The following is a 26,694-nucleotide window of genomic DNA, read 5'->3' on the forward strand; positions in this document are numbered from 1 at the left end:
AAAAAGCATTACATTCCCGCATATAAATCTAATTTAGCTATCACAAAAGACACATATAAACCCATAACAGCTGGCAGATAACGAGACAGGATGGCAGAGATACACGGACAGTCAGACACACGAACAGACAGACACACTGACAACATGGGCGAGACGGAGGTAAGCAGGAGTCTTGTACCACGCTTTAAATTTACCTATAACACCTTCTACTGGGAAAATATGCCTGTGTGGCTAATGTAACGGTGTTGTTTACAGGTGATTGAGAAGCTGAAGGGCGTGCCGCAGCTGCTGGCAGCCACGAAGAGGGCGCGGAGGGCGGCCGGCATCCAGACCGCCCTGGAGGTGGTCAACAAGGAGGGTAAGGCTACCTCACTTCCACCTGCTCCTCTCCCCATCTCGATTTCTTACCTTGCTGACGCTTTTCCTTTTTGAATAAATCACTGGTGAATCTTCCAACTCAAAGGATCTTAGGAACTCAAAATCCTGATGTGTGGTTGGCTCATGACATACGCAAACCAACGAACAGAGGAGTAACTAGAGTTGAGGCTCAAGGAAAAGTTTACCTGCACCTCGCCTCACCGCAATTTCTTACCTTGCTGACGCTTTTCCTTGTCGAATTACTCACGGTTGGATTTACCAGTCTAAAGGATCTTAAGAACTAAAAAATTCTGCTACTCATGACATAAGCAGGCCAATTAGCATATTCATGACATAAGCAGACCAAGTAGCAGGGAGCTAACTTAGCTCAGAGACGAGGAACACGGAAAAGTACTCGGTTGGAGGGTGGCAAAGCTACCAATATTTAAAGAATAATATATTGTAATGCTTTAACTGGTCACATATTTCTGAGAACAATAAATAAATGAAATGACCAACAAAATATGTAGCACACTAATAACAAAAGCTTAAGAAAACAGCAGTAAATGAACCATTGAATACAAATAAAACAAACAGCCAAACAATTAAAACCAAACCAAAATTAGTGTCACACTGTCAAAGGTGGTGAGAAAAAATTTCATGATAAATTTGTCATTAAATAATTTATAAAGGTAACAAAAATAAACTCCCAACAAGAAGCACTAATGCTTCATCTAATCAGACAGAGGAGGTGTTACCACCCTGTTAACCCCTCTCTGGATACTGACCAGCTACTCTAGCTGGGGAGAGGGAAAACCCAGAAAGCTTGTCTTCTTCCTTGGTGGGGGCAAGGATGGTAGTGGATGGCAAGACAGATGCTGGTGACACTACTGCATAGTTCCCAGATGTCCTGGGGAGAGGAATGGCTGGTATCTTCCCGGCAAGCAGGTGTTAGATGGCCAGCCAGGGAGGAAGGCAGGTGATAGGGGGCCCTCCTGATGAACCTCCTAGGAGCTTGGCACACTGCTGCTGGCCGCTGCTTGTTGTCCACTGACTGTTCGTTATAATTTTTTGTCTTCATTGTCTTTGTCATTGTTGTTGACGTATTTGTTGTCGTCAGACTCTCCTGTGTGGAGATATGTTTCATGACTAGCAAGACCAGTGCCTTGTCCTTGTTGGTCTCATGTATCATGGAACACTGTCCTGTTTCCTCTTCTGCCACTCACTGTGTCCTGCAGGGGTTTGTGAGCACAGGGTGAGGCTTCCATGTGGTGTTGAGACTGAGGGGCAGCAGTGTGGTCTTGCCTCGATGGCTGCAGGAACCAGAAAGAACAAAGAATCTATGGAAGGCCATGGCATTATGTCCCTTCGTCTTCCTCTTTTCTCTCTCTCTCTCTCTCTCTCTCTCTCTCTCTCTCTCTCTCTCTCTCTCTCTCTCTCTCTCTCTCTCTCTCTCTCTCTCTCTCTCTCTCTCTCTCTCTCTCTCTCTCTCTCTCTCTCTCTCTCTCATGTGCATATACACACACACACACACACACACACACACACCATAGTGTAGTGGTTAGCATGCTTGGCTCACAACCAGAAAGGCCCGGCTTCAAATCCTGAGTGTGGTGAGGCAAATGGGCGAGCCTCTTAATGTGTAGCCCCTGTTCACCTAACAGCAAGTAGGTACAGGATGTAACCTGAGGGGTTGTGACCTCGTCCTGGGGTGTGGTGTGTCATTGGTCTCAATCCTACCCGAAGATCAGTCACTATGAGCTCTGAGCTCTTTCTGTAGGGGAACGGCTGGCTGGGTGACCAGCAGACAACCGTAGGTTAATCACACACACACACACACACACACACACACACACACACACACACACACACACACACACACACACACACACACACACACACACACACACACACACACACACACAGAATACCCCTTCTGTCCATTCTTTAACATATTTGTCAATCACAACCTTGAAAGTTTCAGTCATGTGTCCTCTTGAATGATTGCAGATAATGTGACAGGGGAAGATTCCATTGTCAGTGATGTAGATGGGTGATGTATTGTAGATGATTCCACACTTTGGTGCTGTAGTTGAATGACTAGGCATGGTTCCTTCCTTTGATGTGTATTGAAGAAAATGCAATATGAGATGTGATTTATGCTTTTTGCCAATTGATGCTGAGTGAATTTAAAGAATTGTCAGGACTAGTTAAGTATTGTGTAAGTTGTTCATTATGGTAGCATTACTTAACCTGCCATCAGAGCTCCCGGAGGGTGTGGTGAAGGGTGTGTCCCGGCTAGCAGTGCAGGTGGTGCAGAACTACACTGATGGCCCCTCCCGTGTGCGCCTCAGGGAGCTCATTTTCACCCTTGCACGAAAACATGGATCAGCAATTCCTGCTCTGGCTTCTTCTTTCCTCAGCCAGGCCCAGAACCATGCCAATGTCCCCCACTCTACGTGAGTCAATCATCACATTGTTAGGTCACTTGCTGACTTGGGTGATGCATCCTAACCTGACATCCTAGACCTGAAGAATCCAAACCATAAATAAAAACAGTGATTAATATAAAACTGTGCTATATTGTATACTGTATCTGCTTAGAAATTTCAGTATGTGATTCCTATAGTTAGGCAATGTCACTCCCACCTTTTCCTCGGAATTTAGTATATTTTCATACGTTGGTTTGTCACAGGTGTGCTGTGGCTCGCACACATATCTCATCAGTGCAAGTGGCAGCCCAAGTGTGGTGCATTGTAGTACAGGCCAAACACTCCCTGTCTACTAAGGAGGCCACAGCTCTCACAGAAGCCTTGGCCATCCACTACTCTCTCACTGTAGCGGCCAACAACCCAGTCCTCAATCGCAAGGCCAAGAAGGCCATTGGTCAGTTCCTGAAGAATGAAGAACTACTGAAGGGAGTATGTCAGGTCAGTCTTCACTCACAGATGTTTGTAGGAGCTTGTGGAGAGAGAAGAAAAAGAGTAAAATATATTGCAGTATTTTATTCTTTATTGCTCTCTTTTGAAAATCCCTTGAAAAGAACTCTGAAAGTAAAAAAAATAACATTAATGCACTGAAGTCCTTTTTATGTGCATTTAATGTGTGCAAGTCATCCTGCATTAATTGATTTGATGCCATTGCAATGAAACCAGGACTAAGTGAAGAGTATAAGAGTATTAGGTGAGATAGCTGGAGGGAGGAAAGGTATATGAAATGCATGATAATGATATTTATTTGTTTATTTGTGTCAGGCGGTGGTGAGTGGGGAAGTGACTGTTCACCGAATGATCCTGGGTGGCCATCTGCTCCACCTGATGGCTGAGGCAAAGATTACCCCTCCTGTAGACATGAAGACGCCCCTCACCCAGGTCTACGTGAAGCAGGTCCTGCAGTCCAAAAATAAGGTATTCTCATCATTTGTTGTTGCCTGGGACAGCTATAGTAACTGTTTAGATTATGTAATCAGAAGGATGAGAGCTCCATTTGGTATGAGACTTCTCAAAGAAAAAGAAGAAAAGGACCTTGTGGACCAACACACACACATCACTGAATAAGAAAAGAAACTTGCCCTCTTAACCCAAGCACACCACGCTGGCAGCCCTGAAGAGTTGGTGTTGTTAAGGGTAATGTGTTGTGGGAGAGCAAAGCATTTAGAAGTAAGGGCCTGCAACTGGAAATTTTTGGTTGTATGGTAGTATAAAACTTGCACAATCAATGTAGTTGGTACCTATTATTAATATTATCAATTTATCAGTCGAATAAAAATATTGTAATGTTTCCTGTTTTCACTTTGCAGCCGTGGCAGTTTGTGCTGGAGCAGACTTGCCCTCTCCTGCGTCAGCTAAACCACCAAGAGTTCTCAGAGAGTGTGTTGCCAGCTGCTAAGAAGTCCTTGCTGCGTAATCCTGAGGTGATTCTAAAGGCAGTGGCCCACCTCTGCTCAGGGCTTAACCTGGACCTTAGCAAGTACCTGGAAGACATCATTAAAACCTTGGCTAGTAAGTGCTGTTACCATGTAAGAGAATCAGTGAAGACACTGTCAGTTGGAAGAGTATTTTTAGTGAAAAATATTTCCTCAGTCTGTCACATCCTCCAGTGCTTAATTTGTTGAGTATTGCAAATCTTAGCATTCTCTATTAATCTGCGAATTTGTGCTTTGTGATTCTATGAGTTCCTTGGATAGTGGTAGTGTAGACACTCAGATGATGGCGATGTGTGTGGGATTCAGCAGTGACTGTATTTTGTATGATTCTTAAGTATTGTTTTGAATCTCAGGCCCACTGCACGCCAAGGAGGACCAGGTGAGGGAAGACACGGTAGAGGTGTGCCGCCAGCTGGCCAGGCAGTGCAGTGATGCTGCTGCCATTGAGAAGTTTATTGGGCTGCTTTTTGATGTGTTCTTTGGTTCTGATGGGAAGCTGACTGCCACCACTCACAAGATTTCAGTTCTTCAGGTACATTTCTATCTCATAGTTGCCTTGCTACCTGGGACTTGGACCTTATCTCTGTTTATTTATTAGATTATTATTCTCTCAATTGTAATTTTGCTTTTGACTCACATTCTCTGCCTCTGGTTCAGTCTTTGCGTGTCATTCTTCAATCTATGTTTTTGACATATAATAAATGATCCTTTCTTTTGAAATTTGCAGAAGCTTCCTTTTCATCTTCATAGATGTAAAGGTATTTGATCATCACTATATGTTCTTACTTAATAGTAGTTTTTTACCCATTGATGTACAGTTAGTTTATTATTATTATTATTATTAATTATTGTTTTGTGCAGGGTGTAGAGGCTGTGAGTGAACACAGTGTGACAGGTACCAGTGCACAGTCCCTGTCTGGCAAAGTGTTGGACCGGATGATGAAAGTCCTGGAGACTGAGAGCCATGAAGGCACTCTCATTCAGGCCTTGACTGCCCTCTCTGCATGGACTGCCAAGTTTACCACTGATATTCCCCAGAAACTCATAGATTTTGTGCCGGTGAGTGAGGATTATCAAGTTCTTGTTGGCAGAAGGTATTGATTTGTGATTTAAATAATTTTGAATATATTAAGAATAATGATGGAGTGATATTGGCTCATGCCTGTTCCCACCACAGAGAGGCATGACACTGAAGACATCGACTGCTGGCATCCGTTCAGCATATGTGCGATGCTTGCAGGGCTGCATCACCTCTTCCAGTGCACACAAAGCAGCTCCACTCATCAACCACCTCATCTCCAGCATTGACAAGGCCCTCAGCCAGATAACACAGGTATGAAGTTTTATTATCTGTTTTGCTGTGGACTTTTGAAGTAGATAATAGTATCACTTTGTATGAATGACCTAAAAATTGTGAAAATATATTTAAGTGAATGTGACTGATATTGAAGTATTTTTTCCACCAGATACCTGTGTTAGTGGAAGCCCTGACTTCATGTGTGTTGCTGCTGAGACTTAGTGCTGCAGATGTGACCATGGAGCAGCGAGTGGCCCCCATCTGGAACACTGCCTTAGACCTGCAGAAAGGATACTTTACTGGAGAGAAGTTCCTTACTCAGGCTTCAGAAGATGGTTGGTTGCATTCATTTGGCATCCAACATAAAATTGTATAAATTTCATAAGCCTTGCATTTGTCTTGTCTGAGTTATGTTCATTGTAATAACTGTGATTTCAGGGTTGCTGCAGCTGGTGACATGTTGTGAACTGTTGTTGTCTCAGCACAGTGGGCGGCTAGGCAAGGGCATGTCCCTGGTCCACCAAGCACTGGTGTGGTGCCTAGTCTGTTCTCACTCTAAAGTGCGCATTGCTGCTCAAGCCTCCACGAAGAAGCTGGTGTCAGGTCTAGGAGGTGCTCAGCTGGCCACAGATCTCCTAAATTCCCTCACTACAATGACAGCAAATAATAAAATTCAGGTGAGTATCACCTAGAAGCCTTGGCCATCACTGTATTTCAAATAATGGCCAAGATCTTGTTATCATGGCTCTTCAAAACCTACACATTAGAACTGAAAAATTACCTATATATATTGACTGTTCCTTAATTTCTAAATAAATTTGAGTGTATCTTTGGTTTAGTTAAAGAAATCAGAGGAGCAAGATGCAGGGGGTGGAAGTGGAGGGGGAGAGCTGAGCCCTGCTGGGGTGGCTCAAGCTCTCATTGCCATCTGCTCTCCCAGCACTCATGACAAGAAGCATTTGGAGCAGCTGGCCCTCCTTGCTCTCCGGCCTGCCTTTCACCCATCCCTTGGTTAGTTCGTGCCTCTGCTTGTTATCCATGGTATCTTCATTTAGTTTATTTAATGTGTATTTTATTTATTTTGAAAATTTCAGAACTACTGGGGATCTGGAGATTTTAGTTTTATTCTTTACTTTCTTTATAAAAGCCCGTGAATACCCAGAACTGTGGGAGCAGGTGGTTCGGTCAATGGGTCTTGTACCGGAGCAGGTGATTGCCAGTCAGCAGGATACTCTCATCAAGCAGTTCACCACAGAGTTTGTACCCTCACCCATAGACCAGCAGGTACAGTCAAGAGAAATATATTATTATTATTACATTTTGTTGTGGTTGTGTTTATCATTATATTCTGTGACTTTGTTAGTTGTATCTTTTTCTGTAGGGGATATTATATTATGGGGAATATAGAAATGTGTGTTTCATTGTGCATATGTGTTTGTGTACATTTGTTTTCCAGGTGTTCTCGGGGCTGTGTCGCCTGGCTGGCCAGGTTGTGTTGCCTCCAGTTGTTGCGTTTATTAACAGCCGATTGAATAATCCAAAACTGGTCCAGATCACAGATGAAGATTATGCAATATACCTTACCCCTGAAGGGACTCTGTACAACCAGAAGGTGGTTGAGCAGTAAGTCTAAATATGATATGTAGGAGCCAAATTACACAAATCACAAATCATTCAATATCAACATGATTACTGACTTCAAAATTGCTATGTATAGTTTTGTGTATTATGATTAGTCTGAGGACATATGACATACTACATTTACTCTCAATACTTTTGCAGAGCCTTTGAAGACCATTTAAATATAAAGAATGTGAAGAAATCCAACAAAGTTTATAGCCACAAAGAGCAGGTCATGATGCTTGAGGAGAAGAAGAAGGAACTGGAAAGGAAGCGGAAAGAAGGAAAGCTGGAACTCACTCCCAAGCAGAAGGAGGTGTTGAGAGCCCAGACTGAAAAGGAAAACTCGATCCGTAACAGGTGATACAGTGAAACAGATAACAGAAATACAAATGAACCTCTTATCCACCTTCTTCTTCTTCTTCTTCTTCTTCTTCTTCTTCTTCTTCTTCTTCTACCACCTAGAAAAGCAACATTGTGTAAATAGAGGGTTTTTGTATGTTTATTGTTTTCATGGATAATTTCTAAAAGGTAAATTGTGGAAAGTTAGGCCTGAGCCTTTCAATAATTATAGAATACTTATTGTTACCAGAGTGAAGGACCTGTCAGAGAGCACTAAGTCTTCCCTTGCTCTGCTGGAGGCAGCTGTAGCAGGGAATGTGGAGGACCTCAGCCCCCACTTCACTATCCTCATCCCTCTCCTCACTTGGGCTCTGCGCTCACACCTGATAGCTCCACAGGTGTGCAGTCTCTTTATCAAACTCCGTTCAGCAGTTTTTGAACAGCAGGATGATGTCTATGGTAAGATATAAGTGCTTGACTTGTTTATATTATTGTGATAAAAATCGTGATGTTTCTTGAGCAATGATAATAAGATATTGTGTTCCTACAATTCATCTATTGAAATAGTACCTGAAATTGAATCCACAATTATACAAGTTCCATGCCTACTTATTTCAGGGTTTTCAAAGTGAGCAAAATTCATGACTTATTCTTATAATATAGCATATTGTATATTGTCATGCTTTTGGATAAGGTAGGCAGTTCTCATTTATGAGGTTGTTATTTGTCATTTAACATTGCACAGCACACACCCTGGCCAGAACAACAGTGAGAGTGTGTGAACCTGTCATGAAGTTGCCGGAGGACTGGCTTGGTGAAGCCTTAGTGGATGCTGCCTTCAGAACTCTCAAGATGATCCACACAGCCACTGTTCCAAAGCAGTATGTAGGAAACCCAGGGAATGGGTGCTCATTGACTTCATACTTAGATTTATAAATAAGACCCTCATTCAGTGTGGTTAGTGAGGATCAGTTCTCACCCATTTACTGAATATAATTGAGTTAAAAAAAAAAAAAGATATAACCTGCTCTACAACCATTCACTTTTATTAGAGTGTATGACTTGCAATGGTGGTTCCTGAAGTTTTGAAGAATAACACTTGTTTCCAAAGGTCCAGCAGTGATGAGGATGAGGAGAAGTACTACTGTGCCCCTGGCTTCATGTACTGCTTCCCCTTCCTGGAGTGGGTTCTCTCTAAGCACCTTGGAGGAGAGGAAAAGTTTGAGGTGGTGGCTGGCCAGGCACTACAGATCATCAGTGAGCACATGGCCATGAGAGGGGCCGACAGCACAGATCTCTACCACCCTCGCTACCTCCCCCGCAAGCAACTCCTCTCCCTTATCATTGGTGTAATCAGTGAGTTGTTTTCATAAGTTTTATTATCAGTAGGAAAGGGATTATCAATCACTTGCTTTAGTTTGGTGAATTATATTGAGCAAGTTCTTTATTTTTTCCTTTCTTCATTACAGTAAATAATGAATATCATCTTTGCTTGAGGTCCATTAATAATGGTAATACTTTCAGGCAGCAGTTCAGGCCGCACACAGCAGAATGCATGTGTGGTGCTTCAGGAAGTTTGCCGATGTGGTTCAGGGGAACTAGGCTGTGACAAGGCTACTTCCGATGAAATCAGTGTCCTCCTAGACAGTTTGCAGGCCCCAGCTCAGTCAGTCAGAGATGCTGCACTCAGGGTGAGTTTTAAAGTGCCTTGGGTTCGTTGCTTTTTGATGTAGAAAAAAATTAAATGATGGTACTAAATTTACTTTTTGACAGGGTTTGTTGGTGCTTGTGAACTCATTGCCACGTGTGGAGGATGACGTGGAGGCATGGCTGCAGGTGGCTCATCGGCTCTGGGTGGCAAAACATGATGTGGCAGAGGATGTGGCTAATCTTGCTCAAGAATTGTGGACCAAAGCTAATATGGAGGTAAGGGATTTGTTCTTTGTTATCTCTGTTCACCATCCTGTATTAATAACTATATCTTTTAAACAGTATTTTTCTCCATGTCCTGTTTGTGATTTGGCAGTGTTGTGGTTATTATGTTCAGATGACAACCAAGAGCTTCATTGTTTGAATCCCTGATCAGATGGAAACCTCTTCCAAGCTACAATGTGCGTAGTATATCATGACTTGATGAGCCAAACACCAACACCATGATGCACCTGGAATACCATGATTCCTCAGACAAAAGCTAATAAAAATCTTAAATTTTATGTCCGTACTGTGTATAAATATATCTGTTCTGCTGCTGAAATTTGTGAGTGTCCATCAAACTATTTTTACAGGCGGATGGTGCTCTTAGTGATGGCATCTTAGGAGATGTGGTTCATCCAGTGGCTGCTGTGCGGGCTGCTGGGGCTGCTGCTCTGGCTGCTCTGGCCAAGGACAACCCTGATTTGGTGGCTCCCATCACCATCCAGCTCATTGAGATCTTCAAGGAAAAGACAGAGGTATGATGCAATCATGTGATGTGGCAAAGTTATGCTAACATAGTCATATGTTAGAACATAACATATAGTTATAGAACATATAGTTCATTTGAACTATACTGGCTGGTTTCAGAGAGAACAAAAAATGTGATGTCCCAGTGCTTGTTTAACTTATGTTGATGTTAGATTGGAAATGTGTATAAATTGTGATAAATGAGTGCTAATTATAACTGTTTGTAAATAGTACAATTTTAAGTAGAAAATTTGTGCCCCCAGAAAAGGTGATAGATATATATGCAGAACATAAAAGTTGAAGGTGAACTTGAACAAAATTAAGGTAAATTTAGAAGATATTTACTGTATTGATATTTATACAGATGACCCCAGCTGTTCGAGACAAGTATGACCGAGTGGTGGTTGAAGCTGTGGACTTGTGGGAGGGCCGGGCAGGAGTGGCAATGGCTCTCCAGCAACTGGCTCCCCTCCTCACTACTGAAACTGTGGTGACTTTGGCTAATTTCTTTGTGCCTGATGCCCTTGGGGACCGCAGTGCTGAGGTCCGCAACAAGATGCTGGAGGCTGCCATGTCTGTGGTCAATTCTCATGGCAAGGTCAGCTGTGCATTCTCTTTTTATGATTAGCAGCTATGAAAATAAAGAACAGTGATGATGCACCAGAAAATTCCACTATTTTTAGGAGGAAATGGGTTATATAATTTAGACTAATTAGTTGTCATCAAAGGAAGGAACCCGAATATAGTGTTCTTTACCTTGTAAGGTACTGTGTGGTGTAAGACTAAACCTGATACATTAGATATATGTAAATACATCTTATGTACATATATGAGTACTATTACTAGATTTCATTATTATTTGCAATTGAAAATACTTGTATTTGTTAAGTACTAAGTTATTATTATTAAGTTATAAGTGTGTATGTCTGTTTTAAGGAGATCTTGAGATGACCATGCTGTAATTCATTACATTTTTAGGAATTTTACTGTCAGTTTGATTTGTTTTGGATTTATATGTCTAAACATCCTTTATATCACCATAATATTTTCTATAGGAGACTGTGAATAGCCTGCTACCGGTGTTTGAAAAGTTCCTAAACACAGCACCCAACCACGCCAGCTATGATGCTGTTCGGCAAAGTGTGATCATCCTGATGGGTTCACTGGCCAAACACTTGGAGCACAGTGATCCCAAGATCAAGCCTATTGTGGCCAAGTTAGTTGAGGCTCTCCACACCCCATCCCAGCAGGTAACACTGATAATATTCACAACAACACCATGACAACAGAGATCTTTCCACAAGATGTGTGGAGCTTGAGTTACTGGTATAACAGTTCTTATGTGCTCACTTAGAAATTCCTGTGCCATGTTTTAAAGTTAATCTTAAACCTGGGTCACTTTACCTTACTCAGGTCCAAGAGGCTGTAGCCAACTGTCTCCATCCATTGGTGCCGGCTATCCGAGACGAGTGCCCCAAGCTGGTGTCCAAGCTGATGACTGTCTTGTTGGAGTCTGAGAATTATGGAGAGCGCAAGGGGGCAGCCTATGGTCTGGCTTCCCTCGTCAAGGGTATGGGTATCCTGGCCCTCAAGCAACTGGATATCATGAACCAGCTTACCAATGCCATACAGGTAATTCAGGAAATCACTTTTTTTTTTTTTTTTTTTTTTCTTCATGTAAGTTACACTTAAAGGTGTCAAAAATGTGCTTGACTTCAGAGATGCCTTTATTCTGTTTTGATTGATTATGACACAGATCTTTCTTAACTTTATATAATAGCATATAAAGTGTTGAGCTGTAAAGAAGTGTTGCTTTTGCAGGACAAGAAGAACTACAGGTACAGGGAGGGTGCCTTATTTGCCCTGGAACAGCTGTGTAACATGCTGGGCAAGCTGTTTGAGCCATACATTGTACACATCCTGCCTCACTTGTTGCTCTGCTTTGGGGATGCCAACCAGTATGTGCGTGAAGCCACTGATGACACTGCCAAGGCTGTCATGAGCAAGTTGTCAGCTCATGGTGTGAAACTTGTGCTGCCTTCCTTACTGTCTGCCTTAGAGGAAGACTCTTGGAGGACCAAGACAGGTGAGTTTTTTGAAATGAATAATACCTAGTAACACATTACCTGGCTGGATAGGAAGTCAATAATAATAATTGGTATTACTTAGTGAGTATATATAGAAAAACTGCTTTTCACTGTAATATTTGGGATGTTCTCAGACATTTAACTAAACCTGAGTCGACAAGATTACTACACTTCATATGGCAAGAACTTATCACTGCCATGTCTCTTGCTTTAGGGTCTGTGGAACTACTGGGAAACATGGCTTTCTGTGCTCCTAAGCAGCTGTCCTCCTGCCTACCATCCATTGTGCCTAGACTTATTGAAGTGCTCAGCGACTCACACATGAAGGTACAGCGGGCGGGCAGCCAGGCTCTCAGGCTAATTGGTTCAGTCATCAGGAACCCAGAGATCCAAGGTAAGTGAAAGAGTGTTTAGTGATGCTCATGAAAGCCTGGAGTGGATTTTTATAAGACTGAAACTGAATATGAATGTTAAATTTGGTCTTGCCTTTCTCTTTCAAAATAATAATGATGTTATTTCCCTTGTAGCCATTGTGCCGGAGTTGCTAGCGGCACTGCAGGACCCCACCAAGAACACTTCAGCCTGCCTACAGACTCTCCTGGAGACCAAGTTTGTTCACTTCATTGATGCACCCTCACTGGCCCTGATCATGCCTGTGGTGCAGCGGGCATTCCAGGACCGTTCCACTGAGGTATTAATGTTGGTCCTGCTGCCACTCACTGTTTGCACATTCATTGTTAGTTTCTTATGTTGTAATTAATTTAGAATAGCAGTTACTGGCAACTTCTTTAATGATAACTGATTTCCATCTTCACGGTTATTTCAGGTACGCAAGATGGCAGCCCAGATCATAGGTAACATGTACTCCTTGACAGACCAAAAAGATCTCCAGCCTTACCTGCCTGGCATCATCCCAGGTCTCAAGGCTTCTCTTCTTGACCCAGTGCCCAAGGTGAGGCTTTGAAGTGGTCAAACTGTAACCTTTAATGATAAAAGAAAACCCTGGGTATAGATAATAATGTATAAAAAGCAGCAGACATTAAAGAAATTAATTGTGTGATGTCTGCACAGGTACGTGCAGTCTCATCAAGAGCTTTAGGGGCCATGGTGAAGGGCATGGGCGAGTCCAGCTTTGATGACCTGCTGCCGTGGCTCATGCAGACTCTCACCTCAGAATCTTCAAGTGTGGATCGTTCTGGAGCTGCTCAGGGACTTGCCGAGGTTAGTGTTTTTAGTCTATCATACACTGTTTTGCTATTTTATGATTTATGGCTGGATGTTATGAAGTTAGCTTATCATCTTTTAGTTTGCTACAACCAATAATAACCATTCCCTTTTTCTTTCAGGTGGTGGGAGGCCTGGGTCCAGAGAAGCTGCATCGCCTCATGCCTGACATCATTGCTACAGCAGAGCGATCAGACATTGCCCCTCATGTCAAGGATGGATACATCATGATGTTCATTTTCCTTCCCACTGTCTTCCAGGATGAGTTTACTCCCTACATAGGCCAGATCATTCCCCCTATTTTGAAGGTAACTGCAGGGAACTAAAGAATAAAGAAAACACTCCATCAAAAGAGATCTCATAAAGATATACCAATAATGATTATATTAATAGCTAGTATTTTTTATTGTTATTCCTTCCAGGCACTAGCAGATGAGAATGAGTTTGTGAGAGAAACAGCCTTGAAGGCTGGCCAAAGGATAGTCAACACATATGCTGAGTCAGCTATTACTCTGCTGCTGCCAGAACTGGAGGCCGGGCTCTTCCATGATAACTGGCGCATCAGATACAGGTTAGCTATAAGAAAACACAGTTTTAGAAGAACTCCGACCATAAAATCTAGATAAGTCACCAGATACCGTATCACTCAAGTTTTTAATAAAGTTTTAAGGAAGGTTTTGAGTTTAGTCACAACAGCGATCAGTTAAGTTTTCTAAAGGCACATCACAACTAGAATATGCCAGCATTTCTTGGGCTGGAATTGGAAACAGTTTTATATAATGATAGGCATTAGATGATTTAGATAGATGAATTAGCAAATGTTTGTCTACCATTTACCTTTTTGTGTTAACAGTTCAGTACAGTTGTTGGGAGATCTGTTGTTCAAGGTGTCAGGAGTGTCAGGCAAGATGACCACTGATACTGCTCATGAGGATGACAACTTTGGTACAGAACACTCACAGAAGGTAAGTATCAGAGGAATTCACCTCATAGATTTACATGGTAGGATTTGTTAAGTTAGCTTTATTCATTGTTTCTACTTGTGGATTTCATCAGTGCTTACTCAGTGAGATATGTTGTAATAGGTGTTGGCACTCTTCTTTCTTTTCAATAATTTTCTGGTCTCTTCAGGCAATCATTGACATTCTTGGAGAGGAAAGACGAAATCGAGTGCTGGCTGGGCTGTACATGGGTCGGTCAGATGTGGCCATCCTGGTGAGGCAGGCAGCTCTCCATGTGTGGAAGGTGGTTGTGACAAACACACCCAAAACTTTGAGGGAGATCCTGCCCACATTGTTCTCACTCCTTCTTGGTCACCTTGCTTCCACTAGCTATGACAAAAGACAGGTACGTGAATAATGTACTTGGGTGATATTGCTCTTTTGAATATTTTATTTATGTTTTTGTGTAAGTAATCATTCCTTATTGACTCCTTATAGAAGTTCAGATAAAAGATCTCAACACATTAAACACCTATGAAAAATCTGTCATTACCATATTAGCTAAGGAAGTTGTGTCAGATAGTAGAGTATAATGTCTCTCCTAATAATGCAGGTTGCTGCCCGCACGTTAGGTGACCTGGTGCGAAAGCTGGGAGAGCGCGTGCTGCCAGAGATCATCCCCATCCTGGAAGCAGGCCTCGGTTCCCCTGAGCCTGACCAGCGCCAGGGCGTGTGTATTGGTCTTTCCGAGATTATGGCCTCCACCAGCAAGGACATGGTGCTTTGCTTTGCTGACAACTTGGTGCCCACAGTCAGGTGTGTGGTAATAAGAGTTGGTTGATATTGGATTATTTTTTTGGATTATCTCTTGCATCGAATGTTATGTATGCTATTTTTATATTGATTAATTAATTTGTAGTGTCATCTTGTGTTTAATTCTGTTGAGATTGAGATTCTATTCAAAATTTAATTCACTGTCTTAGTTATGGAAATTTATTTCTTCCCTGCCCCTCACCAGGCGGGCACTGTGTGATCCACTGTCATCTGTGCGGCAAGCAGCAGCCCAGACCTTTGACTCCCTGCATGGCACTGTTGGGTTCCGGGCACTGGAGGACATCCTTCCTCACCTGCTTGCCCAGCTTGAAAATGAAGATGAGACTCGTGAGTACGCCCTGGATGGCCTCAAGCAGGTGATGGCCATCAAGAGCAGGGTGGTGCTGCCCTACTTGGTGCCTCAGGTAATGCTCCACGCTTTTCCTCTTTATCTCTTTATTTAATCAAGTTGGGAAAAGACCAAGATCATAATTAACCTAGAATTGCTAACTATTGCATGAGCAGTTTTTGTAATCCATTATTGTCCATCAAGTAGTCATCTCTTTTCACCACATATTCTTTCCATTGACTAATTGTAATTTTCAACTTGTGCAGCTGACCACACCTCCAGTCAACACACAAGCTCTATGCATCCTGGCATCAGTTGCTGGTGACACACTCACCAGACATCTAAGCAAGATATTGTTAGCCCTTCTAGGTGCACTCAGTGATTCTGCCGGCAGCCCAGAGTATGATGAGGCTCTTGGTCACTGCCAGGGTGTGGTGCTGGCAGTGACAGATGAGGCTGGTGTGAACACAATTGTTGATGAACTACTCCACCACTCCAAGTAGGTGTCTTTATTTGTCTGCATTATATTTACTTTTTAGATGTTAAGAATATTATGTATTGAAAATGTGCTATAATTTATTAGTTTCATATTGACACTGTTCTGTTGTACAGTTTTACAACCTCTTATTCCATAATTATTATGACCAAATATGTGTGTTCAGGGGAAGCAATCTTGGGGTGGCCCAGGCAGCAGTGGCCTTGCTTCTGGCCTTCTGTTCCAACACCCGGGCTGACTACAGTGACTATGTGCCCCAACTCCTTCGTGGCCTCATACACCTCTTTACTCACAAGGATGAGGAGATGCTCAAGACTTCATGGCTGGCTCTCAGTGCTGTCACCAAGGTGAGGGGAGGAAGACAAGTGACTGATCACTGATGTATGTATTTAGGGCATGAAAATCACACATTTATTCTGCCTCTTCCATCATAATCTCAATTTAACCCTGTTCACGAAGTTCCAGCTTACTGACACTAATTCCACCTGCTTCATACTCGTTTAGGGGAACTAGAGTGTGTTGGAATGGTTATAGTGTTTTATTTATTGTCTATGGTTAAGTCATTGTGCATGAGAACAGAATGTGCAGTATATGGAAAGAAACAAGTGAGGACCTGAAGTGTAGCCACTATTGAGAAATGTTAAAATGTACATATCTTTTTTGTTTTATATTTAATAATTAGATAATAGCAGGAATTCATGGTTTATTGATGCAACATATTGTTGAACAGAGTCTTGATGCAGCAGACCAGCGCTCTCTAGTGGCAGATGTGCGACAAGCTGTCAAATTTGCTGCGTCAGACCTCAAGGGAGAAGAACTAATGCCTGGTTTTTGTCTTCCTAAAGGTGAGTGAAGGAAACATTCCTTAAAACTAAAGACTGATTGTAAACACCTAGGAAGTGACACACATTTATACGTATAACAGGATGTGATATATGGATAGGTATTGTATTTGATGTCATGTCTTATTTGTCAAACAGGCATCCAGCCCATTCTGCCCATCTTCCGAGAAGCAGTTCTTAATGGGGAGCCAGAGTTGAAGGAAGCAGCGGCTAATGGGTTGTCAGAGGTGATCCGCCTTACTAGTTCAGATGCACTCAAGCCATCAGTGGTACATGTGACAGGGCCCCTCATCAGGATCCTTGGAGATAGGTTTGCCTGGAATGTGAAAGTGGCTGTATTGGACACCCTGGCCCTCCTGTTGGCTAAGGTATGGTGCATCTGTTTTTTTATTAGGAATGCCTTTAATTGCCCTTTTTAGAATATTAAAATATGAGGGAAAGAGACAATATGAGGTGTGTCGATGCAAGTGAGGACACTTCTGCATCCACATCAAGGAGCAGCTGTTACAGTAAATAAGACAAGCAGATTTAAATGTATGAATGCTGTTGGTTTATTTCTGAATGACATTGCAATGTCCTGATCTACCACTTTTCATACCATTGTTCTCTCCCACAGACTGGAGTTATGCTGAAGCCCTTCCTGCCACAACTGCAGACAACATTTGTCAAGGCAGTGCATGATGCTCACCGAGGTGTGCGGCTGCGTGCAGGGGCTGCCCTTGCCCACCTCATCACCATCCACACCAAGCCTGACCCACTCTTCACTGAACTCCACAATGCTGTCAAGGCAGCTGATGACACTCCCACTAGGTAAATCTGAATTTCAGATAGAGTGGATGCTGTGAGTGTGAGAGGAGTGGAAGGATAAAATGTTGGAGGAATGGGAGTTTAAAATAAATGTATTGTGCAAGAGTGGAATGCATGAACAGAGAAGCAAGTGGAATCTTTTTTGCTGTGGCCACATCTTATAGAGCTCCTAGTAACTTTATTGGTAAGTCAGAATGTGTGTGTGTGTGTGTGGTTGGATGAAATCATTCCCCAAAATAAAATATAGGACATTAAACAGTGCAAGAAAATACATTGTGAGATATGTACACTGAAAGTTTTATAAGATAGACTGACTGATAATTCTTGCATTGTTTAGGGACACTATGATCCAAGCCCTGCGGTGTGTGGTACAGCCAGCTGGGAATAAGATGAGCGAGGGTGTTCGTAAAGGACTGGTGACTACCTTGACCTCTCTCCTCACTCATGATGATGACTCCACCCGGCTGTGTGCTGCTGGGGCACTGGGAGTATTGGTGCCCTGGCTACCTTCAGAGGAGCTGCGGCCCCTCCTTAACCACCACGTCTTGGGTAAGTGAAACTTCCCCATGCCTGCTTCTAAGTTGATTTACATCCTCATGACCACAACCACATTTAAGTGTGTGGTACAATTTTTTCATGTAGTTCCCAAGCCTTGAGAATTAGGATAATACTGTTTGATTACAGAGGATAACAGTAATGCAGACTGGACAGTTCGCCATGGGAGATCTGCGGCTCTCTTTTCTGTCCTAAAGTCTGCTCCATCCAAGATCCTAGAGGTGGCCACTCCAGACCAGATCTCCTCCACCTTGCTTTCCTACCTTTCATCTGACCGCTTGGCCCTAGTGGAAAATGCACTGTCTGGAGTGGCCTTTTTCATGAGTCACCAGCTCTCTACTGGAGATCCTGTGCCATCTGGACTTCTGCAGACTTTTGCCAAGGTGACCACCTAAAGACTGAAAGAGCCTTATGTTTACCAGGAATCTTTTTGTTCCAAGTATGGATACGGATTCCTTTTATTGCTATTTTAGGATTATGAGGCAGTTTTATGTGTGTATATTGCATTTGTTTATCAATATAATAGGCTGAAATCCCTCTCATAGGCAGGGAGCTGAAAGAAGACATCACAGCTTATTTTGTTGTAGAAATGGAAATTCAAAGGAAGTGGTTGCTAGTCTCATCACTTTATCCCTCTCAGTCTCCTTTAATATGTAGGGAATCATCAGGTTAAGAGATAAGTATCACAAACTAGTAACTAATTGAATCTTCATGCAAGTTATCAATGTCTGAATTTTAAGTATAACTAATTATTTCAAGCAACTAAACCAAAACTGTTTCTTTACTCAATAGCTGATCAACCACAGTAGCAATGAAGTGAAGCAGGGAATGTGCCGGACTTGCCAGTATACAGCAGAGAATCTGGCAGGTTCTGGAGGTGCCTTGTTGCCTATGGAAATTGCAAAGCCACTGATTCCCATGTTGGTGAATGGCACCAAGGAGAAGAATCAGGTTGTGAGGTCATCTGCAGAAATGGCACTGATAGCGATGCTGCAGCTGAAGGAAGGCGACCATGGCTCTCAGGTGCTGATCATGTTTGCATGCAGGCAGATCATGTAGTTATTCTGTCAATGCAGTAACCTTTGTGTAGACAGTTCGTGATGTTATCCTCTTTGTAGTAACCTTTATGAAATATGAAAACAAAGGGGATTAGATTTAAAAATATTTAATCCATATCTTCATGACAGGCATGGGTTCATAATTTTAGCCCAGATAGACAAACAGTATATTTTTATGACCAAAAATTTACAATATAGTTGTACTAGATCATATGTACTCTCATACTCATTGCATACTTGTGGTACTAATTTCAACTAGGTCTTGTACTCTCATTAAACTCATTGCAGTTTTTATGCCAGTTTCAACCAGTAAGTCATTAAACTCATTGCAGTTTTCATGCCAGTTTCAACCAGTAAGTCAATCAGCAAGCTGTGCAATGCTTTCCCGCAGATGGTGCTGGGTGCTCTGGAGGCTGGAGGACGTGACTCCCTTAATGAGGTAATCAACCGGTGCCTGCGTCGTGCCACCTACATCCCTGTGACCCCGGCCGAGATAGATCCCACCCTCCTCACATGATGGGGTGGCAGCAGGGTCACCAGGGATAACTTAATGAGGGAGTGGGTGGAGAGGTGACAATAGGGGGAGGGGGAGGGGGGAAGTGGACAGGTGGTGGTGGAGACATCAGCCAGCCACGTGTTGTCAAAACACACACACACACACACACACACACACACACACACACACACACACACACACACACACACACACACACACACACACACACCCCCGCCTCTCTCTCTCTCTCTCTCTTTTCTCTCTTTTTCTTTCTTTCTCATCCCCCCCTCTCTCTCTCTCTCTCTCACACACATATAAACACACACTAAAACACACTGGTGCTCTAAGCCATCTTAGCAATTAAGAAATTGACAACATCCTCTATATTTTGTACCTCCTTCTGCAACACCTCCATCCTATGCTGTACTAAGCTTGGTGACAACTTGTATTATCACATCACAGTATATCATAAAGCTGACCCAAAATGTGTAAAACGGAACAGGCTGTACCAAAACCAATAAGATTAATGTGTTTACATAAAGCTCCCCTGGTACATTGAAGATCGTAATTTAATCTATTTATCCTCCTGTTTTTTAATGGGCAATTCTTAATTTCTGGTCTGCAATAGTCAGGTCAGTAATTAGTGATTAATTTGGTACAGTTTTTAAGTGATTATGTACATTTGATGGGGACATAACTATTCCAACAAACTGTGTGATACTTTTTTTTTAGATTTTTAATTTTTTTTACTTTATCCCACTGTGAAAACACAATTATTAAATTCACAATAAATCAAAGAATAGTGTGGATGGAGGTAATTGTGTAACAACTACTGGTAAGATTTGCTGAAAATATTTTTGTGATGAAAGAGCACATGGAAGTCACTGCATGTCTGTGTGCCGAGAAGTGTTTCCCAATAAATTCCTATCAAAAAATAATGTTTCAGCACCACATAATTGGAAGGTACTTAATCTAGCTGTTGGGTATCACTGAAAATACAATACTTTGCTGGTTGAAATCTACTGGTCATTAATCCAAGACAACATCCATAAGTGGTATCTTCCATACAGGGTCAAAATGATGTCCTCCACTTCATGCTCAACTTGAATATAGGGGTGGGGGGGGGACCATCATCTCAACACTATGCTATGATGTACATGACAAGCCATTGGGCACTCCACCATAAGTGCTGACTGCTCAAGTGAAGTGTGCACTGGCAAGGCTGGAAGGTGAAAGGAGGGAACTAATTAATTTTGTGTCATAGCTAGATGCATCAGCTAAGCAAGCTTCTGACTGACTAAATTATCAATGTTTCTCTTGTTACATATGAACAGAGGAATGGGAGAAAAGCATATAAAGCTAGATACATCAGCTAAGCAAGCTTCTGACTGACTAAATTATCAATGTTTCTCTTGTTACATATAAATAGAGGAATGGGAGAAAAGTTTATAAACTTACCATCAGAAAGTGTACCATGTCAAAGAAATTCAGTAAACTTGCCAGCAACAACTGCAAATTCAAACCTGAAAATAAAGAAATGTAACAACTATATTTTAAAATGTAGAAATGACAAACAAATACTATATCTGAGGCCCTCCGCATCCAAAAGGGGCTTCGCCAAAATAAAAAATTATACAAGATTCATTGTTAGTTGATACAGGGTGCTCATTTTAACCCTTACACTACCAGATTGTTTTTCAAAGCATGTGAATGTAAGTAGTATTTTCATTATTAGAAATTTTACTCAAATTCCATTCTTGCCAAAAGACAGCATACATACTCAATACACATGAAAAAATATAAGCATGTGCATGAATGCAAGAATGTAGGATAAATCAATATAAAATAAATAGATAATCAAATGATAGAGTAATTGGCAACTTGACATATGTGTTGCCCAGAGGTGAGCAATGACTGGCTACTTATGAAGTGTCTCATAGTGCAAGTAGCTGACCGTCTGTAATTTTTGCTCTCTATATAAATGCAGTATACAAATCTTGTTGAATTCTATAATTATGTGAAGATTGAGGTGAATGTTGTAGAAATGATGTATCTAATTCATTGTGAGCGATACACAAGTTACCGACACCTTTATTTATCAGGATAATAATGTCTCCTGAAATTATCATATTTTATGTACTATCTCAATAACACCTTACTTCAGCAGAGAGAGAGAGAGAGAGAGAGAGAGAGAGAGAGAGAGAGAGAGAGAGAGAGAGAGAGAGAGAGAGAGAATTTTTGTATCGCTGATAGCCTATCCTTCCACAAAGTTCCTGTATGGGTGCTGTGTTTCTCTCTCTCTCTCTCTCTCTCTCTACTGGTGTGTGTGTGTGTGTGTGATAACAAATAATAATAATAATAATAATAAAAAAAAAATAATAATAATAATAAAATAACCAAGATAAATAAAAATGCAAATCCTAAAAATTGCATAATTATTTGTTGAAATATATATATGCATAATAAATAAAATTATTTTGTTCATGGCTCAGCTGTCCACTATGTATCACATCCATCATAAGAATCTTGTACCTTATACAAGTGCAAGGAAAGGATGAGCACGACTTACTACATCCATTCACATTTATCCATATCCTTACAACTGAAACCGAAACAAGTGCATCAAATAATATGATAATTACACACACACACACACACACATATTCACACATACTTGCCTGAGATCATAGATGATGTAAAAAAAAAAAAAAGTCAAGTATATATCATTCCCATTCGACAGTTGCATGATGACTAATCACAAGAGTGGGCATGGGTGCATGGCTATGTCAGCAGTGCCTGGCAGATGCCAGTCTGTCACCAGAAGAAGCAATTTCATCAGCACAGCAACTGATGTGTATGCCAGTGTAAGTTGCAAATTTAAGCTTAATGTCTGAACTTGAATGTGAGAGCAGATGATTAAAATTTTCAACATATATCTGTGTGCTGAATGCAAGAGGTGATAATATCTAGAATGGAAGCATGCATTTCTAATTTTTCTCTCACCCTAAATCTTTCAAATCTTGGTTTACCTCAGCCGGTTCTCATGCTATTCATGACAAAGAGGTAGCTCACACACGTTACCCGAGCCTTTCACCCCTTGACATGCACTTTTTTAATTTCTACCTAAAATCATGCCAAGAATTCTTCAACTAGCCCAAAACTCCATCAAAAGAAATGTCTGAGCCTTTCTAGATCTAACTACTGTCACAACTACTAGTACCTAACCAAAAACATTTCCAACAATTTTTCTTCTTTATCTCTCCCTCATCATTTCAATCTGATGGGACCACTGCCATCTCATCTACCTCTACAGCTTAATTCTTTGCCTAAACCTTTGTTAATTACTATGGATGATTCAGGACCTTTATGCCTCCTCTAATGATGTCCTCCATGCCTTCACTGGCCTTAACCCTTGAAAGGCTTATGGATCTGATGGGGTCTCTCCTACTGTTTTCATAAATAGGACTTTCAACCATAAAAGGGATTTTCTTCTCGACATCAATAGAGAAAGACTGAAAAATTGTGTTATATGGTAACAACAGAAAATTGGCTGGGTTGGCAATGAACCCCCATGGAGGTGGAGTCCCTCATTATCATTTAACAATCTGTGTAAGGTTCATACTACCACACAACCAATGCTTTAAGGCTGCAGGCCCTGGAACCTCACAATATTTTTGCTCTTCCACAACACTACTACTGACACCAACTCTTTACAGCTGCCAGCGTGGTAAGTGGGTAACAATACACTATAAACCTAAACCTAAGTTGACTTTGACCTCATGTAGAGAAATAACTGAAAATATTGCATGCCTATTATTACAATTCTACTGAATACATTGGTATACTAGGTAAGTGCTGGTACTACTGCACTCTATTTTTCTAAAAGTTGCATGTTATACAGAGAACTTTCAGTCAAGGGAAATATTTGTATTACACCCAACTTACTTCTAATGCTGTAGAAGGCATCCTTTAACCCCCACTTTTTTCAAGCATCACAGAAGAGAAAGTGCAAAATTAAAGAGTTTTCTTGCACAAACTTTTCCAAGACTTCCTCATGGTGGCCTTGGAGTTGAGCTGATGCCTCTCTCCACAAAGGTACTGTTGGCCCAGTGGATCACTTCCTACAAGATAATAAACATTTTAGCTTCTGCTGGATAACAGTCTCATCATTACCTGATCACATGTTTATAAATAAGAATAAAAAAAATTGGCAGCTCCTTCTATGTTGTCTTGCACCAAACCTAGTTAGCTCCTTCCAGATCTAAGCTACTTCCTTACTTTACTAATGCATGGCATAGTATGTGGGCATGGGGTGTGGTGGCTGTGGCAGGTGACAGAGACTGAGGGTTGCTGACATCAGGCAACAGATCTCTAACAATCATTCAAGTGAAACTCAATCATTTTAGGTAAGGTACATGTGACTACAACACAGTTTTGGCAACAAGTTCCATGTTGCCAGGTGACTGCCAAGTCAGTGATCTTCCTCGTGTTCCCAAGAGCTCTCTGGCCCTTCTTGTGTTAAATTGTGCTTGTAAACACAGGCTAATGTGATACTTGTCACCCTAGGAACAAAGTCTGGGGATCTTGTTAAACAAATATAGTCATCCCTTGTTATGAATGGCTTTCTGGAACTATTTGAACTCCTAACCCAAGGTACCACTGCACATGAAGAGTATTTATATCCACCTCACAGCACACGGGTACATAAAGGAGTATCATTGGCGGGTATCCTAGGTAAGGATAGGTTAGGCTACAAATTTCCTGTTTTCAAAATATGGCATTTCATCCTTAGACCTCGTGAATGTCCAAATTTGGCTTGATTCATTCTCAACTTGAACCACTACCAACTTGGACCACGATAGTGGACAAACTTGGACTAGATCTACATATCAAAAAGTAGAACAAAAGCTCTTAATCAATAAAATTAATGCATCCAAAAAATTGTTTGCATTTCATTATTAACAAACCTAAAATTACAAAGACAAACCAACAAGGTTAAGAAATTAAAAATAATCTTTAAAATATAGTAGTTGAACAATAAAAGTATAAAAGCAATACAATTCACACATAACATTAAAGCAATAACACTGATGCATTCACAGCAATGTAATGAACTGCCTTCAGTAAATGTTTAGCTGATCTGTGCCCATTAGATAATTGGTCCCAAAGTGTTACAAGTTGTCCATGATGCTTGGCATGTTTGTTATGGTGTTACAATACCTTCCATCACTAAATAAATGCATTTGTAGTGTGATGAGCCTTGCCTCATTATACAATAGTGTTATGAGTGAATGGATATTAAGTTAGCCTTTATGTGCTTTCATGTTAAGTCTCTAGTGCCAACCTTCAACATCATTATTTGTTGTGACACTCCTTGCAAACATACACCAAGTGCTGGGAGGCCACATCTCAGACCTCATTTGGCTTGCCCCACCCTAAAACCCAACTTTCCCACCATGTTCCCAAGGTTGTCTGTGGGATGGGGGGACGGACCTAATATAAAGAATTACCATAAAATCAATGACATAGGTTACTAATGAATACCTGAATTGATTGACCCAAGACACTTCCACTATCTTGCAAACTTTTCATGTCTTTAGTTCAGTTGTAGATCTAGAAAATGGTCTTTGCAATGACTCTCCCTGACATATGTTTCTTGCTGTCTGGGCCTTAAATTCTTTTATATTGTATCTATTCACTATTCACTGGGTTATTTTCTTTTGTTTTCTTTTCTCTTATTTTCCAAAGTTTACATATTTTTGTTTGTTATGTTATCACTGTTAAAAATACAGCTTCTTGGTTGTGTGTTCCGTGTCCTCCTGATAGGGCTGCTGTAGTTTTATATTCTTCTGTCTTTCTGTGGCATACGCATAGGACCAAAGAAAGTGTGCTAAATTTTCATTATCACCACCTACATTCTGTTTTCTTGTGTGTAAATCTTTTCCTGTCATTACGTGGGATTACAGCTGACTCAACCTTAAGGTACCATGATCACATGCACTCTATTGCTTCCAAAGCAGCTGGTTCAGTCAACAATTTGTTGAAGTCCACACTATGTCACTCCACCCTCCTTACTACATATGCTCACTTCTGGAATTTGGTTCTACCGTCTGGAATATTGGTTATGTTACTGACCTAAGACTGCTGGAATCAATACAATGACAGTGGGCAAAAAGGATTCAGGGTCTCAAGAATGTCATATGCTCAGAGTCCTATGTCTCTATATTTACTTTCAGTGGAGACTGTTATGGACTGACCTTACTAAGTGTTGGAAGATTTTTCACGATTTCTCCCCAACTTCTCCTACTGATTTATTTATTTTGGCTCCCACCATTGGCAAAAGAGGGCATCGTTACAAAATCTTTGTTCCTTACAGTCGTTGTGATGCCAGGCTGAGATTCTTTTCAAAGTGGTGAAAATCCCAACTCATTTCCCATCAATGTGGCAGAGGAGATTTTCTTGATAGTTTTAATAAGGGATTGACTAACTCCTTGGGTGACCGCCTATTTGATTTCTGCTGCTAATCTACCTGATATACTCGTGACATTAGTCCTGGGCTTACAGCACACTTTCCTACCCTTTTTTTTTTTATATATATATATATATACATATACATATATTGCTACACATTCCTTGGTGATTCTCTTTAAGGCTGGCGTGCTAGCCGTGCTGGGGTTCTCTTTTAAGAGCCCAACCAGGTAAGAACCAGGTAATGTGCACCACCAGTCACTCGTCAGTGTCAGGGAACCAGGCTGGCCAGGAAGTCTAACCATTATATCTAAGCTTCCATTACTCATGTAGCCTCCTTGTGGATACTCTTGTATGCAATGAGTACTTACCCTTACCTTGACCTGTAAAAGGAACTTGAACAGTACTTAATCACCGAGAAAATTAAAAGAAAAATACTGAGGGACTCACCGCCATCGTTGTCAACTGCCGCCCGCAACAAAAAGGAGGACTGTTATAAAGCACCTTTATGTCATCAACTATTCATAAATCTACTATAAAGCAAAATAACTTTTTCTCATTTATAAAATTCCAAT

The 26,694-nt window shown here is 41.4% G+C and overlaps 1 protein-coding gene and 1 long non-coding RNA gene across 7 annotated transcripts; one reads left to right on the forward strand and one right to left on the reverse strand.

The window, feature by feature from the left end:
- The first annotated feature begins 53 nt into the window (after window positions 1-53).
- LOC135089712 (stalled ribosome sensor GCN1-like) lies at window positions 54-20,589 on the forward strand. The gene is made up of 44 exons (XM_063985667.1): window positions 54-159; window positions 256-358; window positions 2,621-2,816; window positions 3,053-3,287; window positions 3,612-3,764; window positions 4,157-4,358; window positions 4,636-4,814; window positions 5,144-5,341; window positions 5,460-5,615; window positions 5,749-5,914; window positions 6,018-6,256; window positions 6,419-6,590; window positions 6,727-6,863; window positions 7,036-7,202; window positions 7,362-7,559; window positions 7,792-8,000; window positions 8,287-8,422; window positions 8,653-8,897; window positions 9,066-9,232; window positions 9,315-9,467; window positions 9,827-9,991; window positions 10,348-10,581; window positions 11,039-11,233; window positions 11,397-11,615; window positions 11,805-12,069; window positions 12,285-12,464; window positions 12,598-12,761; window positions 12,897-13,022; window positions 13,142-13,291; window positions 13,417-13,602; window positions 13,717-13,865; window positions 14,148-14,259; window positions 14,426-14,641; window positions 14,849-15,051; window positions 15,254-15,473; window positions 15,664-15,896; window positions 16,060-16,240; window positions 16,624-16,738; window positions 16,874-17,103; window positions 17,352-17,545; window positions 17,880-18,091; window positions 18,227-18,480; window positions 18,890-19,120; window positions 19,547-20,589. The coding sequence occupies exons 1-44, from the start codon at window positions 91-93 to the stop codon at window positions 19,670-19,672; spliced, it is 8,040 nt and encodes a 2,679-aa protein (XP_063841737.1). The 5' UTR covers window positions 54-90; the 3' UTR covers window positions 19,673-20,589.
- Window positions 16,264-26,606, reverse strand: LOC135089717 (uncharacterized). Of its 6 annotated transcripts, none has more exons than XR_010261600.1 (8): window positions 26,570-26,606; window positions 23,597-23,772; window positions 22,330-22,462; window positions 21,110-21,174; window positions 20,720-20,873; window positions 18,941-19,161; window positions 17,334-17,551; window positions 16,264-17,051 (listed from the first exon to the last, which is right to left on the reverse strand). It is a non-coding gene; the product is annotated as an uncharacterized LOC135089717 (long non-coding RNA). The 6 variants fall into 6 exon arrangements; XR_010261599.1 differs by having other exon boundaries at window positions 18,941-19,219; XR_010261597.1 differs by having other exon boundaries at window positions 19,393-20,873.
- Window positions 26,607-26,694: the final 88 nt, after the last annotated feature.

The sequence above is a fragment of the Scylla paramamosain genome, chromosome 33 (assembly GCF_035594125.1).
Source record: "Scylla paramamosain isolate STU-SP2022 chromosome 33, ASM3559412v1, whole genome shotgun sequence".
NCBI lineage: Eukaryota > Metazoa > Arthropoda > Malacostraca > Decapoda > Portunidae > Scylla > Scylla paramamosain.